We start from the raw sequence: 17,500 nt of genomic DNA on the forward strand, positions 1-17,500 counted from the left end.
AGTCTGGAAATAGAACCTAACTTCTCTCTCTGAAGTCTCCTCCAATCACATCGCTCTGTGTGGTTGTCATGGTGACACAGGATGCTATGACCTCATCAGCTGATCTCAGTGTTAGGGTACAACACAGAGTACAACATAAAGTACTACACAGAGTACACTCAGTACTTCTAACTGACCCAACAGTACTACACAGAGTACACTCAGTACTTCTAACTGACCCAACAGTACTACACAGAGTACACTCAGTACTTCTAACTGACCCAACAGTACTACACTGACCCAACAGTACTACACAGTACTTCTAACTGACCCAACAGTACACTACACTCAGTACTTCTAACTGACCCAACAGTACTACACAGAGTACTACAAAGAGTACACTCAGTACTTCTAACTGACCCAACAGTACTACACAGAGTACACTCAGTACTTCTAACTGACCCAACAGTACTACACAGAGTACACTCAGAGTACACTCAGTACTTCTAACTGACCCAACAGTACTACAAAGAGTACACTCAGTACTTCTAACTGACCCAACAGTACTACACAGAGTACACTCAGTACTTCTAACTGACCCAACAGTACTACAAAGAGTACACTCAGTACTTGTATCTATATTTATCGGCGCAGCTGTGAGGGGATCAGCACCTGGCCGGCAGGAAGTACACATCACCATGGTAACCTTTATTTCCTGTTGTACAGCAGCTTGTGATCACACACACACACACACACACACACACACACACACACACACACACACACACACACACACACACACACACACACACACACACACACACACACACACACACACACACACACACACACACACACACACACACACACACACACGAAGTGTCCTGAAGCCACCAAAATAAAAGCTCTCTCAGTGATGTCATCGGTTTCCTCTCTGGCATTCTGGGTAAAATAAACAGCCATTTCTCCCCGTTTGATATTTTAAACACCAAATAATTCATAAAAAGAAGAATCAATTCAGCGTTTTGTCACATAAAGAAACGTGTTGGTGTCAGTAGAACATGAATGATTGGAACCATCAGGCTCCTCCTCCTCCTCTGAGGAAATCAACCAATCAGAGCCCAGGTCTCAAACGTTCTCCTGGTTACTGCAGCTTTGATTCATTGACAGAATGACTTTCCTCTTTGTATTCTTCTACTTCCTGTTTATTTACCTTCCTATTGAAATCTATGAAGATGAAAACCAGCGTTATCTGCAGAGTCCCTGTCCTCTGTCCCCTGTCCTCGTCCCCTGTCCCAGTCCTCTGTCCCCAGTCCTCTGTCCCGGTCCCCTGTCCCGGTCCTCTGTCCCGGTCCCCTGTCCCGGTCCTCTGTCGTGGTGTCGGTAGTAGTGTCGTAGTGTTGGTAGTGTCGTGGTGTGGGTACTCACCGGTCGCCGTGGTGTCGGTCAGGTCGTGGTTGTGTCGTGGTGGTATAGTAGTAGTATCGTAGTGGTATCGTGGTGTCGGTAGTAGTGTCGTGGTGTCGGTACTCACCGGTCGCCGTGGTGTCGGTCAGGTCGTGGTTGTGTCGTGGTGTCGGTAGTAGTATAGTAGTGGTGTCGGTAGTATAGTAGTAGTATCGTAGTGTCGGTACTCACCGGTCGCCGTGGTGTCGGTCAGGTCGTGGTTGGTGTCGTGGTGTCGGTAGTGGTATAGTAGTAGTATCGTAGTGGTGTCGGTAGTGGTATAGTAGTAGTATCGTAGTGGTGTCGGTAGTGGTATAGTAGTAGTATCGTAGTGGTATCGTGGTGTCGGTAGTAGTGTCGTGGTGTCGGTACTCACCGGTCGCTGTGGTGTCGGTCAGGTCGTGGTTGGTGTCGTAGTGTCGGTAGTACAGTAGTAGTGTCGGTACTCACCGGTCGTCGTGGTGTCGGTAGTGTCGTGGTGTCGGTAGTATAGTAGTAGTGTCGGTACTCACCGGTCGTCGTGGTGTCGGTCAGGTCGTGGTTGGTGTCGTGGTGTCGGTAGTAGTGTCGTGGTGTCGGTACTCACCGGTCGCTGTGGTGTCGGTCAGGTCGTGGTTGGTGTCGTGGTGTCGGTAGTGGTATAGTAGTAGTATCGTAGTGGTGTCGTGGTGTCGGTAGTGGTATAGTAGTAGTATCGTAGTGGTGTCGGTAGTGGTATAGTAGTAGTATCGTAGTGGTATCGTGGTGTCGGTAGTAGTGTCGTGGTGTCGGTACTCACCGGTCGCCGTGGTGTCGGTCAGGTCGTGGTTGTGTCGTGGTGTCGGTAGTAGTATAGTAGTGGTGTCGGTAGTATAGTAGTAGTATCGTAGTGTCGGTACTCACCGGTCGCCGTGGTGTCGGTCAGGTCGTGGTTGGTGTCGTGGTGTCGGTAGTGGTATAGTAGTAGTATCGTAGTGGTGTCGTGGTGTCGGTAGTGGTATAGTAGTGGTGTCGGTAGTGGTATAGTAGTAGTATCGTAGTGGTATCGTGGTGTCGGTAGTAGTGTCGTGGTGTCGGTACTCACCGGTCGCTGTGGTGTCGGTCAGGTTGTGGTTGGTGTCGTAGTGTCGGTAGTACAGTAGTAGTGTCGGTACTCACCGGTCGTCGTGGTGTCGGTAGTGTCGTGGTGTCGGTAGTATAGTAGTAGTGTCGGTACTCACCGGTCGTCGTGGTGTCGGTCAGGTCGTGGTTGGTGTCGTGGTGTCGGTAGTAGTGTCGTGGTGTCGGTACTCACCGGTCGCTGTGGTGTCGGTCAGGTCGTGGTTGGTGTCGTGGTGTCGGTAGTGGTATAGTAGTAGTATCGTAGTGGTGTCGTGGTGTCGGTAGTGGTATAGTAGTAGTATCGTAGTGGTGTCGGTAGTGGTATAGTAGTAGTATCGTAGTGGTATCGTGGTGTCGGTAGTAGTGTCGTGGTGTCGGTACTCACCGGTCGCTGTGGTGTCGGTCAGGTCGTGGTTGGTGTCGGTAGTACAGTAGTAGTGTCGGTACTCACCGGTCGTCGTGGTGTCGGTCAGGTCGTGGTTGGTGTCGTGGTATCGTAGTGTCGTGGTGTCGGTCAGGTCGTGGTTGGTGTCGTGGTATCGTAGTGTCGTGGTGTCGGTAGTGTCGTGGTGTCGGTCAGGTCGTGGTTGGTATCGTGGTGTCGTGGTGTCGGTAGTGGTGTCGGTACTCACCGGTCGTCGTGGTGTCGGTCAGGTCGTGGTTGGTGGCGCTGCGGGGGAACTCCTTCAGCTTCCTGGCGCTGAGGTTCAGACTCCCGGTGGCCGAGGCTTCGTCCAGAGCCCGGTCCAGAGACCGGTTCCAGGGCGCCGGACCCGCCGGGCCCAGTCCGTTGTGGCTCCCGATCAGAACGCTCCCGGTGCCGCCTGCGGACGTGAAGTTTCCTCCTCCGCTGTCCAGAGAGCCGAGCAACGCCGAGGCCGCCATTACACGCTAATGCTAACGCTAGCGGCTAACGCTAGCTCCCACCCAGACTGCAGAGCGGCGCATGCGCAGAGCGGACCGGACCACAGACACAACACTGTGTACTATATTACTGTGTACTCTGGTACTGTGTACTCTGATACTGTGTACTCTAGTACTGTGTACTCTGGTACTGTGTACTCTAGTACTGTGTACTATATTACTGTGTACTCTGACACTGTGTACTCTGATACTGTGTACTCTAGTACTGTGTACTCTAGTACTGTGTACTCTGATACTGTGTACTCTGACACTGTGTACTCTGACACTGTGTACTCTGATACTGTGTACTCTGACACTGTGTACTCTGACACTGTGTACTCTGATACTGTGTACTCTAGTACTGTGTACTCTGATACTGTGTACTCTGACACTGTGTACTCTAGTACTGTGTACTATATTACTGTGTACTCTGATACTGTGTACTCTGACACTGTGTACTCTAGTACTGTGTACTCTAGTACTGTGTACTCTGACACTGAGTGTACTCTAACACTGTGTACTCTAGTACTGTGTACTCTGACACTGTGTACTCTAACACTGTGTACTCTAACACTGTGTACTCTAACACTGTGTACTCTAACACTGTGTACTCTAATACTGCCTCTAATACTGCCTGTACTTTAATACTGCCTGTACTTTAATACTGCCTGTACTTTAATACTGCCTGTACTTTAATACTGCATGCAAGCCTACATCAAAACTGCTTGTACTGTGGAACAATTATACAAGTACAATTATACTGCATGTACTATGATATACATACTGTAGTACAATAATACAATACAAAAAGTAATGTTACATACAGTTCAATAATAAACTGTATGTAACGTTACTAATAATGTATGATCAATTATACTATTTGTACAGGAGTACATAATACTTTGTGTTCTATAGTACTAACAGTACTATAGAACACAAAGTACAGGCAGTACTATAGTTATTAATATAGAATGTACAGCATTATTAAACTACAGTACACACATACAGTATTATTGTACTAATCCTCTATGTTCTATGATACTGTTTGTATACAATAACAACACTGATACTACATGTAACCAGAACGTTTATATATATATATATATCTCATTATAGTTTATTTAAAATATTAATGTGCCAAAGGATTATCATGAGGCAGGAAAATACATTGTAGTGTTAAACAACATTTATCAATACAGTTTCAAAGTTTCAGTTTCAAGGCTGGGGACTAAAAGAACTATAATGAAATACAATTATACAAATAAAAAACATCTCAAAAGAAAAAAAATAGAGCATGTTAACATTTTTAATTTATATGTAGAAAATGTTTCCATTTATTTTGCCCTTATGTCATCTTGTTCTAATATTTAAGTTTACATTGTGTTCTAACACTTCATTATAAATGTATTACAATGGCTCCTGTTGTAACTGATTGTATTGACAGTTCTACCTGGTGGAGGTGAAGCTGGTTTTAGGTACTTTTTATGTCCCGAATGGATTATATTTATTTGTACATCAGTTAAATAACACGTATATCTCCCTCTGAATAAATTATTTACATAAGTAAATAAATTTTATTTAAAAAGTTTTTTTCCTATTACATGAGAGAGGATTAATAAAATATGCAAATAAGAAAACAGAATAAATATAGTGCTGTTAAACTTTCAGTAGTGTATCAGAAACAATTATTGTATTTAAGTATAATAAACAATAAAGTAGTTATAATAAGCGTTTTATCCTGGTCGACCTATTATATTATATTATATTATATTAACTTATATTTCATTAACTTATATTTTATTAAATTAAATTAAATATTATTTTATTTTTATTATATTTTATTTTATTTTATTTTATTTTATTTTATTTTATTTTATTTTATTTTATTTTATTTTATTTTATTTATTTTATTTTATTTTATTTTATTTTATTTTATTTTATTTTATTTTATTTTATTTTAGGCTTTTTTTATTTTATTTTATTTTATTTTAGGCTCTTTTGTAGTTTTTTTTATCACCTGACGTCAACTCAACCGCGCGCCTCCATCACCCAGAATCCCCGGCGCTGTCGCATATTGACGCATGCGTGTGCGCGACAGAGTCCAGGCCGGGTATCATGGCGACGTACGTGGACATCCTGAAGAGCGAGTTTCCAGAGATCGACACGGAGGTCTTCGCCTACATAACGGGTGAGTAGCCGGCCGGAGCGCTGTCCGCCGGCCCGGAGGAGCGTTTCTCCGGCTAACAGGCCGGAGAAACGCTCCTCCGGGCCGCTCTGAGCTCCAGAGCTAACATGCTAACAGGCTAATGCTAACCGGGCTGACGGCACTCAGAGGAGGCTCCCCGGCTTCCTGCTCCCTAACCCGACTCAGAGGAGGCTCCCTAACCCGACTCAGAGGAGGCTCCCTAACCCGACTCAGAGGAGGCTCCCCTGCTCCCTAACCCGACTCAGAGGAGGCTCCTGCTCCCTAACCCGACTCAGAGGAGGCTCCCTAACCCGACTCAGAGGAGGCTCCCTAACCCGACTCAGAGGAGGCTCCCTAACCCGACTCAGAGGAGGCCCGCAGCCCGGTGGACCCGACCGGCACCATAGTAGTACTATAGGAGTACAAGTAGAAGTACAATAGGGAGTACTACCAGAAGTACAATAGGGAGTACTACCAGAAGTATAATAGGGAGTACTAGTAGAAGTACAATAGAGAGTACTACCAGAAGTACAATAGGAGTACAAGTAGAAGTACAATAGGGAGTACTACTAGAAGTACAATAGGAGTACAAGTAGAAGTACAATAGAGAGTACTACCAGAAGTACAATAGGGAGTACTACCAGAAGTACAATAGGGAGTACTACCAGAAGTATCATAGGGAGTACTACCAGAAGTATCATAGGGAGTACTACCAGAAGTACAATAGGAGTACTACCAGAGGTACAATAGGGAGTACTACCAGAAGTATCATAGGGAGTACTACCAGAAGTATAATAGGGAGTACTACCAGAAGTACAATAGGAGTACTACCAGAAGTATCATAGGAGTACTACCAGAAGTATCATAGGAGTACTACCAGAAGCACAATAGGGAATACTACCAGAAGTACAATAGGAGTACTACCAGAAGTACAATAGGAGTACTACCAGAAGTACAATAGGGAATACTACCAGAAGTACAATAGGAGTACTACCAGAAGTACAATAGGAGTACTACCAGAAGTACAATAGGAGTACTACCAGAAGTATCATAGGAGTACTACCAGAAGTATCATAGGAGTACTACCAGAAGTATCATAGGGAGTACTACCAGAAGTATCATAGGGAGTACTACCAGAAGTATCATAGGAGTACTACCAGAAGTATCATAGGAGTACTACCAGAAGTATCATAGGGAGTACTACAGGGGAAAAGTTCTGTGGTATTATGCGAAGTATTACAGGAAAAAGTACACGAGTATCATAGGAAGTACTACAATAGTATTACAGGAACTCTTGCTGCAGTAGTACAGGACAAAGTACTACAATACTATCACATAAAGTATAACTGCAGGAAAAAGTCAGAGTATCATAGGATATTCTACAAAGGGTATTACAGGAAGTATTACAGCAGTAGTAAAGGGAAAACTACTGAGGTATCCTAGGAAGTAAGACAAGGGTTTTACAGCAAAAAGTACACAAGTATCATACGAAGTACTACAAAAGTATAACATGAAACATGCAAAATCACAGGAAAAGGTAGACAAGTATCATAGGAAGTATAACAGGAATTATTGCATCAGTATTACCGGAAAAAGTATAGGAGTATCATAGGAAGTACTACAAGACTATTACAGAAAGTATAACGGTAGTATTACAGGAAAAAGATAACGTGATCACAGGAAGTACTACAAAAGGATAACAGGAAGTATTACAGCAGTTTTGTAGAAAGTATAACATAAGTATCAAAATAAGTATGACAGTAGTATCATAGGAAGTATTACAGCGTGTATAAGTATTGTAGGTAAAAGGATCAACTTACAACGTGTTTTCTGTAAATAAATAGTTTGTATGAAATAACAACATGGTTTAATGATCAATAAATTAAATATGGCAAAGATGATCAATTATCATGTTGAATGACCTCACAGCCCAACATCAGGGATTACACACCCTCGTGTCATGTCTCCATCTGTGTCATGTGTGTGTCTCATGTGTGTGTCTTGTGTGTGTTTCAGGAGTGTTGCACAGCTGTGGGGGGGACTTTGAGGATGGGGAGGAGGTGTACGAGGCCGTGGGAGGAGTCCTACAGGAAGTGTCTGCTGACAGCAAAAACGAGGACGACGTCAGAGACATCTGTCTCCAGATGTTCAACACGCTCAAACTGTAAGACGGAGGACAGAGTCATGTTTTTATTATCTTATCTGTCGGGAATACCGTGTTACTGTCGGGAATACCGTGTTACTGTCGGGAATACCGTGTTACTGTCGGGAATACCGTGTTTCTGTCGGGAATACCGTGTTACTGTCGGGAATACCGTGTTACTGTCGGGAATACCGTGTTTCTGTCGGGAATACCGCGTTACTGTCGGAATACTGTGTTACTGTGCTTTGATGGGAATGTGTTTTCACGGGATGGTGTAGAAGCGTGTTTTTGTTCAGGAATATCATGAGTTCCGTGTGTTTAACAGGAATAACCATCATGGAACTCAGAGGCAGGTGTTGCTGGACGCTCCGGTTCAGCTGTCTCAGATATCTGCAGACAGCGGTAAGAAACACAACCTTTACTAGTATCTAACCAGTGTACTGTGTTTTACCAGTATCTAACCAGTGTACTGTGTTTTACCAGTATCTAACCAGTGTACTGTGTTTTACCAGTATCTAACCAGTGTACTGTGTTTTACCAGTATTTGATATTCATAGTTTACTGTGTTTTGACAGTATTTGATATTAACTGGTGTCTCTGGGTTCAGTTTGTGCAGCAGAAGATGTTCAAGGTATCTGGATGATGAAACGTGGTCAGAACACAGTAAGTCCCTTTAATGAAGTAACACTACAATAAGACTCTACTGTCAATTATTTATTGTATTGATAAAAACAGCTGATCTTTGTTTGACGGATTTGAACAAACGCATCACTTCCTGTTTCTCTTCAGACGGTGGACGCAAAGAAACTGGAGAAGGCCGAGGCCAAGCTGAAAGCTAAACATGACCGCCGGAATGATAAGGACTATCAGAAGCCCTCCGCTCCAATGTCAGTACCTGTCCTCACCTGTACATACCTGTCCTCACCTGTCCTCACCTGTACATACCTGTCCTCGCCTGTACATACCTGTCCTCACCTGTACATACCTGTCCTCGCCTGTCCTCACCTGTCCTCGCCTGTCCTCACCTGTCCTGTCTGTGTTGTCTCTCACAGAGTGCTGGAGGAGGCGTCGGCCAGTCAGGCCAGCAGTAAGAAGGAGAACCGAGTCGACCAATCAGGGAAGAACCGCAGCTACGACATCCGCATCGAAAACTTTGATGTTTCGTTTGGAGAAAGGTGAGTTTATCTACCTGATCAATGGTCGATCAATTAAAAAAGAATCAATTCACTTTTGATTAATACATTTAGATGATGAATATGTTTCCGTTTTTTGGGGTTTATGATGAACATATTTCTGTCTCAGGTGTTTACTTCAGGGGGCGGAGGTGTCTCTGGCGACGGGCCGGCGCTACGGTCTGATTGGTCGGAACGGTTTGGGGAAGACGACGCTGTTGAAGATGTTGGCCAGTCGTAGCCTGCGGGTCCCGGCTCACATCTCCATCCTCCACGTGGAACAGGAAGTGGCGGGAGACGAGACGCCGGCGCTGCAGAGTGTCCTGTCGAGTGACACGCTGAGAGAAGGGCTGCTGAGCGAGGAGAAGGCGCTGAACACTCGCATCGCCAACGGAACGTAAGAGACCCACATAGGGATGGCTTTAAATAGTACACATATAGTATATATAATATAACATAAAACATGTTGTAACTATCTAAAACAAACACACATAACAGACAAAGCTGTGAGGTTGTATTATATTCATTGGTTTATCTCAGAGTTCAGTTGTTTTGTTCCTTTATGCCCTCAGTTTGTAGACTGGCTCTCAGCACTACATTACCCATGAGCCTCAGCAGGCTGTTGCGGTCACAGTGCTCAGTTTGTGTTGTTTGTTTCAGTGCTGATGGGTTGGAGAGCGTCAGACTGACGGAGATCTACGCCAAGCTGGAGGAGATCGAGGCCGACAAAGCTCCGGCCCGGTAGCTATGCTATGCTATGCTATGCTATGCTATGCTATAATATACTGTATTATACTACACGATACTTTACTATACTGCACTTTATTAAACTATACTATAGTACACCAACCTATACTATAGTACACTAAACTATAATATAGTACGCTAAACGGTACTATATTATACTAAACTATACTTTACTATATTGTTTTGTATAGTTTTGTTCTATCAGTTGGTTGTTGTGTTGCTCTACTTCCTTTGTGCAGTCAAAATACTGCAGTGAAGTACTTTGTAGTACTATGACTACTGTGTAGAGTCAGTGTGGAGCTCCATTTCTGACTGACGTCTGTCTCATCCAATCAGAGCCTCCGTCATCCTGGCAGGTCTTGGATTCTCTCCCAAAATGCAACAGCAGACCACCAAGTGAGTCTCACTCACTCACTCACTCACTCACTCACTCACACAGACAGACAGACAGACAGACAGACAGACAGACAGACAGACAGACAGACAGACAGACAGACACTGCTGTACTGTACGCTGTCATGTAATGTGAACATCTGTGTGTGCAGGGAGTTCTCAGGAGGATGGAGGATGAGGCTGGCTTTGGCCAGAGCTCTGTTTGGTCGGTGAGTAACTGTGTGTGTGTGTGTGTGTGTGTGTGTGTGTGTGTGTGTGTGTGTGTGTGTGTGTGTGTGTGTGTGTGTGTGTGTGTGTGTACTGTGTGTGTGTACTGTGTGTGTGTACTGACAGCTCCTCTGATCTTCCTCTTCTCTCTCGTCTTCATCAGACCTGACCTGCTGCTGCTTGATGGTGAGTCAGATCCTCCTGTTGACAGTCACACTGTGGTCAGTGGTCAGAGTACTGGTAATAGTACTAGTATTACTAGGAGTACTAGTAGAAGGACAGGTAGTAATAAGAGCACAAGTACTAGGGGGATGAGTTCTAGAAGTACTAGTAGTTGTATGAGCTTTTAGCATGACCTTTGTACTGGTAGTAAGTTTGTACCCTAGTATAATTAGTACAAATAGAAATACTTGTATTGTGGTTAGTAGTACCAGGAGTATTGTGGTAGTATTCTGATGTAGTGTGTGTGTTTCAGAGCCGACCAACATGTTGGATGTCCGAGCCATTCTGTGGCTGGAGACCTACCTGCAGGTCTGACTCATCGGTCACTTTAATGTTAGCATGCCTCATTGATAGCAATGCGAACGGTTAGCCACGAGCTAACAATAATAAATGACTCCTCCTCCTTCAGACGTGGCAGTCCACCATCTTGGTCGTCTCCCACGACAGAAACTTCCTGAACGCCGTGGTAACAGACATCATCCACCTGCACTCCCAGAGGCTGGACAGTTACCGTGGCGACTACGAGAACTTCATCAAAACCAAAGAGGACAGACTGAAGAACCAGCAGAGAGAGTACGAGGCCCAGCTGCAGTACAGACAGCATATACAGGTACTACTACTGCTGCAGTACAGACAGCATATACAGGTACTACTACTGCTGCAGTACAGACAGCATATACAGGTACTACTACTGCTGCAGTACAGACAGCATATACAGGTACTACTACTGCTGCAGTACAGACAGCATATACAGGTACTACTAGTACTACTGCTGCAGTACAGACAGCATATACAGGTACTACTACTGCTGCAGTACAGACAGCATATACAGGTACTACTAGTATACAGGTACTACTAGTACTACTGCTGCAGTACAGACAGCATATACAGGTACTACTAGTACTACTGCTGCAGTACAGACAGCATATACAGGTACTACTAGTACTACTGCTGCAGTACAGACAGCATATACAGGTACTACTAGTACTACTGCTGCAGTACAGACAGCATATACAGGTACTACTAGTACTACTCCTGCAGTACAGACAGCATATACAGGTACTACTACTACTACTGCTGCAGTATATACAGGTACTAATAGTACTACTACTACTACTACTCCTGCAGTACAGACAACATGTACAGGTACTACTACTACTACTGCATTAAAGACCACATATGCAGTTACTAATACTGCGGTATTACACTAATACTGCAGTACTATTACTGCTAAGATACTAGCTAGTCAGTAAAATCTCAAACTTTTAAAACGCTACATCATGGACGTATTTGTCTGATTCATTCATTGATAAAGTGGATGAAGGTCACATGGTACTGTTGTGTGTGTTGTTCCCATAATGCATTGTTTCTGACTGTGTGATTGTGTTTCAGGTGTTTATTGACAGATTTCGGTACAACGCTAACAGAGCAGCTCAGGTCCAGAGCAAACTGAAACTACTGGAGAGGCTGTGAGTATTCACACACCTAGTACACACCCGGTACACACCCGGTACACACCCGGTACACACCCGGTACACACCCGGTACACACCCGGTACACACCCGGTACACACCCGGTACACACCCGGTACACACCTAGTACACACCCGGTACACACCTAGTACACCCGGTACACCCGGTACACACCCGGTACACACCCGGTACACACCTAGTACATGGACTGGGAGACATGGAGTCTTGGTTTTCCAGTTAAATGGGTCACATAACGTCACCTGGAGTCAGATCTAGCTGACTTTGTTCCCAGTAGCTTGTGGTGTTCCTGCTGTCTCTAACTGTGTTTGTTACCTGAAAGTACTGTTTCAGGTACTCTGACCTGGTACTCAGGTATAAAGGTGAACAGACAGTGAATCCTACCTGATGGTGTTGTTTCCTCCTGCAGACCTGAAATGAAACCCCTTGAAAAAGAAACAGAGGTCACTTTAAGGTGAGAAGATGAACAAGTGAAACTGAGACTGATGGTTCTAGGTTCTGGTGCAGGTGTGGTATCCTGTCCACCATGGTGCTGATTGGTTGGTTGATTGGTTGGTTGATTGATATGTCTTTCTTCTCCCAGGTTTCCTGATAACTTTGAGAAGTTGTCTCCTCCCATCCTTCAGTTGGATGAAGTAGAGTTCTATTACACTCCAGACCGCCCTCTCTTCTCTGGACTCAACGTGTCAGCTGACCTTGATTCTCGCATCTGCATCGTACGTGTCATCAGTAAAATCCACCAATCAGTGACAGGACACCTGTGAGCTGTATCATGTGACTAATATGGACATAAAGTTATACATGAGGAGAATATACTGTTTTTTTAACATAAATACAATAACTGATCAAACCATCAATAATCCAGAATCAGGACCGTATTGATTGTCAGTTCACATGTTGTGTTTCCTGTCAGGTCGGTGAAAATGGTGCCGGTAAAACGACCGTCCTCAAACTGCTGATGGGCGAGTTGACGCCAGTAGGCGGAGTCAGACAATCTCACAGGTAAGACAACCAATGGACCAATCAGAGCGGAGCACTGACCTGAAGACGTTTACCTGAACGTCAAACTGGCTGTTTATACACAGAACCTTTTTAAAACCTGTTTAGGGAACCGTGTACAGGAACCGTTCAGAGAACTGTTTACCATGTTTAGGGAACAGATTACCAGATTATTGGTTCTTTTATAGAACCTTTTACACGTATTGGAGAACCATTGATTCTCTCTTTAAGGAACTGTTAACTCTCTGTAAAATGTTCCCCAAAGGAGTGAGAACAGTTGGGTGAGTTAAAGGTTCTATAAACACACTGAAATGTTCCCTGAACAAACTGTTGTTCTCCTCAGGAGCCTGAAGATCGGATACTTCAGTCAGCATCATGTGGACCAGCTGGACCTGAATGTTTGCTCTGTGGAGCTGCTGCTCAACCGCTTCCCTGGTAACCACGGCAACCACACCAACGTCACACGGAGGCGTGTCCCGTAGCTTCACGCGTTCTGATTGGCCGATTGTCTTTGTGTCGTAGGTCGGACGGAGGAGGAGTACCGGCACCAGCTGGGAGGGTACGGCATCACCGGAGAACTGTCCACCAGGCCGGTGGCCAGTCTGTCAGGAGGACAGAAGAGCAGGGTGGCCTTCGCACAGATGACCATGCCATGGTAGTAGAAAGCTCAGGGTCCATCTGTTAGTGAGCAGGGTGATGAGGGTGGTGATGAGGGTGGTGATGATGATGATGATGATGATGATGATGATGTCGTTGTCTCTCTGTCCTTCAGTCCAAACTTCTACATCCTAGATGAGCCCACCAATCACCTGGACATGGAGACCATCGAGGCTCTGGCTAAAGCTCTCAACAAGTTCAGAGTGAGTTAAATTACACACATATGTAAAATCCTCAGGTGTGTCTCAGGTGTGTGTGTCCTCAGTGTGTGATGTCATTGTTTCAGGGCGGAGTCATCCTGGTGTCCCACGACGAGCGTCTGATCCGGTTGGTGTGTAAGGAGCTGTGGGTTTGTGAAGCCGGGAAAGTCGGACGCATCGACGGCGGCTTCGACGAGTACCGAGACATCCTGCATGAGCAGTTCAGGAAGGAGGGTTACCTGTGAGGCCACGCCCACCAGAGACGGGCCGAGCCCACCACTAACACCGACCCGGCCCCCGTCTTTACCAACATCCTGTCACGGCAGCCAATCAGCCGTCAGAGCAGACCGGAGGACGTTTTCTTCTCTGAACTGTCTCACCTGCTGCGAGCTGATTGGTCGTTTCTGTTCACCTGGTGAGGTCACAGTGAACTCAGGAGGAGGAGGAGTCATCACCACCCATTTGGAGTTTATTTAAAAGAGTATCGTCACATTAAGCCTGCTTTCTGTTTTGTATCATGGACTCTTTTATCAGTTTTAAAGGATCCACCATTATATTCAGAGACTCAACCCTAATAAAACCATCAGATCATGTGTTCACTTCCTCTTCTTCTACGGCTCCTTTAACTGTGACAGGAAACCACAGTTAGCACCAATACCGGTTATTAAAGCGACATTGACGAGGATCTTTATGCAGAAAGGGAATAGAATCTTAATATCAGAATCGGTATGAGTACGCATACAAGGAATATGACTTTGATTTTCCATCGCTCTCATCCTACAAACATAGAAATAGACAAACAGAAAACAAGGACAGCAAGTATAAATATAAGTGTGTGTATGTGTGTGTATATATATATATATATATACACATACACGTAATTGTGTACGTATTATGTTCATATACGTACACAAAAGTACGTATATGAACATAAAAACAACAATGAAATGGAATTAAAAGAGCAGAATGGCAGTACAACTGTAGAATGACTGATTCATTGTTCATCAGAGGAAAGAAGCTGTTCTGGTGTCTGCTTGTTTTGGTGTACAGTGCTCTGTAGCGCCTCCCAGAGGGGAGGAGGTGGAACTGGTTGTATCCAGGGTGTGATGGTCTGCAGTGATGCCTCCTGCCCGTTTCCTGACTCTGGAAATGAACAGGTCCTGTATGGAGGGCAGACTGGCTCCAATGAGTCTCTCTGCAGACCTGACGGGCCGTTGTGGTCTGTTCCTGTCTTGTCCGATCCAAACCAGACCGTGATGGAACAGCAGAGAACAGACTGGATGGCCAGAGAGTCCCCTGTCGGCGTCTACGGCAAATGCTGCTCCTCCAACTAAAAGCTCTGTAAAACTGTCCGGATCAATGAAAAATGAATGAAAAACGGCGAGAACGTTTGACCGGTGGATTGTTGGAAGTTTAAGAGTTCCTCTCTGCTGAATGTGGTCATAGAGGGAGAGCTGGAGACAAAACAAATAAACAAAAACAGAGAAAGTACCAGAGAGCGCAGAACCGAGGCTGCCATCGTCATTGCACTTAGAGTATATCACCTGAAAATAAGAATGTTGTTTCGTTACCTTAAAATGAGCCGTTAAACAAGTAAACTGCTTAAAATATTAATACTGTAAACACTTCACTGCTAAAGTATTAATACTGGAAACACTTCACTGCTAAAGTATTAATACTGTAAACACTTCACCTTCAAAGTATTAATACTGTAAACAAAAAGTATTAAACACTACTTCAAAGTAAATACTGTAACACTTCACCTTCAAAATATTAATACTGTAAACACTTCAAAATTAATACTGTATTAATACTGTAAACACTTCACCTTCAAAGTATTAATACTGTAAACACTTCACCTTCAAAGTATTAATACTGTAAACACTTCACAGATAAAGTATTAATACTGTAAACACTTCACAGATAAAGTATTAATACTGTAAACACTTAACAGATAAAGTATTAATACTGCACAAAGTTTAAAAAAACAGACTACAAGTTCTTCAGACGCAGGACGTGATGTCAGTAACAAAATATTTAATCAAATAAGTTTGTTACAGCTCAGAGAGAGATTTTGAGTAACAGATTGTATTCTAGTTGAAAGTCTGGAGCTCCATGTTTCTCCTTCAGTTCAGGAGACCCACAAACCTGGTCCTGATTCTGGTGGTCTACAGCAGTGGTTCTCAAATGGGGGTACGTGTACCCCTGGGGGTACGTGAAGGCACTCCAGGGGGTACGTGAGATTTAAAAAATATATATTTAAAATTAGCATCCATTCAAAAATCCTTTAAAAATAGTTATTTAATAAATATTCAATAAAATATAAGTGTAAGTTCATAAACTGAATTCAATGCAACAATGCAATCGTCAGTGTTGACAGTTTAATAAATCAGACACTGATGGCAGAGCGCTGTGTATTACATCTTTATTTCAACCAAAAATGCTTTGCGCTGGTTAGGGGGTACTTGGCTGAAAAAGTATTTCACAGGAGGTACATCACTGAAAAAAGGTTGAGAACCACTGGTCTACAGGTTCAAGATGCCAAACATAAACCACAACGTCCTCGGTTCCACTCAAGTAACAAGAAATAAAATAAAAACTCAAAACATTGTTTAAAAAGATTTTGTTCTCTTGGCGATATCAAATTATGATAAACACGACACCTTCGTGGTAAAAAACATTCAGAGTCCAAACAGTAAAAGCTGTCAGCAGTTTAACAAATGTCTCTTTTATAATGGAAGTCTATGGAGAAGATGGTTTTTGGTTGCAGTACAGCGGAACATCGTCTGCATAGTGACGAATACAATTTTCTCCATAGTTTGATATTTTAGTAACAAGAAAAATGATATGAAAAATATTTGGTTACAACGTGAGATGAATCTCATTTGTTTGTCCTGGTGGTTGTACTAGTACTCTGCAGTACAACGGAGGATGTCTTTGTTTGTTTTTTAAGTAATACTTTACTATAAAACTTGAATATACTTTACTGCAGGTGTTTAAAAGAAGACAGTCTCTACAGCTCAGGTGTCCACGCTGCTGCTGTGTCCTGCCGTGTCTTCTCCCTCAGGTGAGGAAGGACGGCATCCCTGTAAAACAGCTCCAGTTTGGACACCGTCTCCTCCCACAGGTCGGGGTCAAAGGTCACTGGGACGATGGCCGTCTCCTTCAGGGTGAAGACTGCGAGGTCGGCCCGCTGCAGGCCCGTCACCGCCAGCTGGACCTGGATCTGTGTGTAGTAACTGTGTGACGTCTTCAGGCGGTAGACCGGGGACTACAGACAAGGACAGGAAGACAAGGAGAGGACGTTAGAGACAAGGACAGGAAGACAAGGAGAGGACGTCAGAGACAAGGACAGGAAGACAAGGAGAGGACGTTAGAGACAAGGACAGGAAGACAAGGAGAGGACGTTAGAGACAAGGACAGGAAGACAAGGAGAGGACGTTAGAGACAAGGACAGGAAGACAAGGAGAGGACGTTAGAGACAAGGACAGGAAGACAGAGACAAGGACAAGGAAGACAAGAGAGGACAGTTAGAGACAAGGAGAGGACGTTAGAGACAAGGACAGGAAGACAAGGAGAGGATGTTAGAGACAAGGAGAGGACGTTAGAGACAAGGACAGGAAGACAAGGAGAGGATGTTAGAGACAAGGAGAGGACGTTAGAGACAAGGACAGGAA

General features: G+C 44.2%; 3 protein-coding genes across 7 annotated transcripts in view; 1 reads left to right on the forward strand and 2 right to left on the reverse strand.

Annotated features, from left to right (window-relative positions):
• The window catches only part of lrch3 (leucine-rich repeats and calponin homology (CH) domain containing 3), a 21,303-nt gene extending 17,902 nt beyond the window's left edge, over positions 1–3,401 (reverse strand). For 3 of the 5 annotated variants that reach the window (XR_008531120.1, XM_054596246.1, XM_054596235.1), the window contains exon 1: positions 3,138–3,401. Coding sequence is in view for 2 of the 5 variants with exons in the window: in XM_054596246.1 (XP_054452221.1) it covers positions 3,138–3,390 (253 nt within the window). In the remaining 3 variants the exon portion in view is untranslated. Of the gene's footprint in view, positions 1–1,875; positions 1,889–1,937; positions 2,094–3,137 lie in introns of those variants that run through there. The other 2 variants (XM_054596254.1, XM_054596263.1) reach the window with 2 other exon arrangements.
• Positions 3,402–5,467: 2,066 nt separating this feature from the next.
• abcf3 (ATP-binding cassette, sub-family F (GCN20), member 3) lies at positions 5,468–14,813 on the forward strand. Its single transcript, XM_054596275.1, has 21 exons — positions 5,468–5,596; positions 7,610–7,757; positions 8,062–8,138; positions 8,344–8,399; positions 8,526–8,623; positions 8,789–8,911; positions 9,039–9,305; positions 9,569–9,649; positions 9,992–10,051; positions 10,201–10,257; positions 10,419–10,441; positions 10,731–10,786; positions 10,887–11,087; positions 11,870–11,946; positions 12,377–12,421; positions 12,551–12,683; positions 12,881–12,969; positions 13,310–13,401; positions 13,489–13,621; positions 13,739–13,826; positions 13,910–14,813. The coding sequence occupies exons 1-21, from the start codon at positions 5,524–5,526 to the stop codon at positions 14,066–14,068; spliced, it is 2,136 nt and encodes a 711-aa protein (XP_054452250.1). The 5' UTR covers positions 5,468–5,523; the 3' UTR covers positions 14,069–14,813.
• A 1,075-nt stretch (positions 14,814–15,888) lies between these two features.
• Positions 15,889–17,500, reverse strand: part of LOC129089055 (uncharacterized) — a 3,753-nt gene continuing 2,141 nt past the window's right edge. Inside the window, exon 5 of the mRNA XM_054596395.1 lies at positions 15,889–17,094. Within this exon, the coding sequence (XP_054452370.1) occupies positions 16,837–17,094 (258 nt within the window). The 3' untranslated portion in view covers positions 15,889–16,836. The remainder of the gene's footprint in view (positions 17,095–17,500) is intronic.

This window comes from Anoplopoma fimbria, chromosome 1 (genome assembly GCF_027596085.1).
Source record: "Anoplopoma fimbria isolate UVic2021 breed Golden Eagle Sablefish chromosome 1, Afim_UVic_2022, whole genome shotgun sequence".
Taxonomy (NCBI): Eukaryota; Metazoa; Chordata; class Actinopteri; order Perciformes; family Anoplopomatidae; genus Anoplopoma; species Anoplopoma fimbria.

Excerpts from the sequence above, each read along its gene's own strand:
- abcf3 (XM_054596275.1), top strand. The coding sequence starts at position 5,524 with ATGGCGACGTACGTGGACATCCTGAAGAGCGAGTTTCCAGAGATCGAC. Across the intron at positions 7,758-8,061 it reads ATGTTCAACACGCTCAAACT|GAATAACCATCATGGAACTC; the intron begins GTAAGACGGAGG and ends TGTGTTTAACAG. Across the intron at positions 13,827-13,909 it reads AAGCTCTCAACAAGTTCAGA|GGCGGAGTCATCCTGGTGTC; the intron begins GTGAGTTAAATT and ends TCATTGTTTCAG.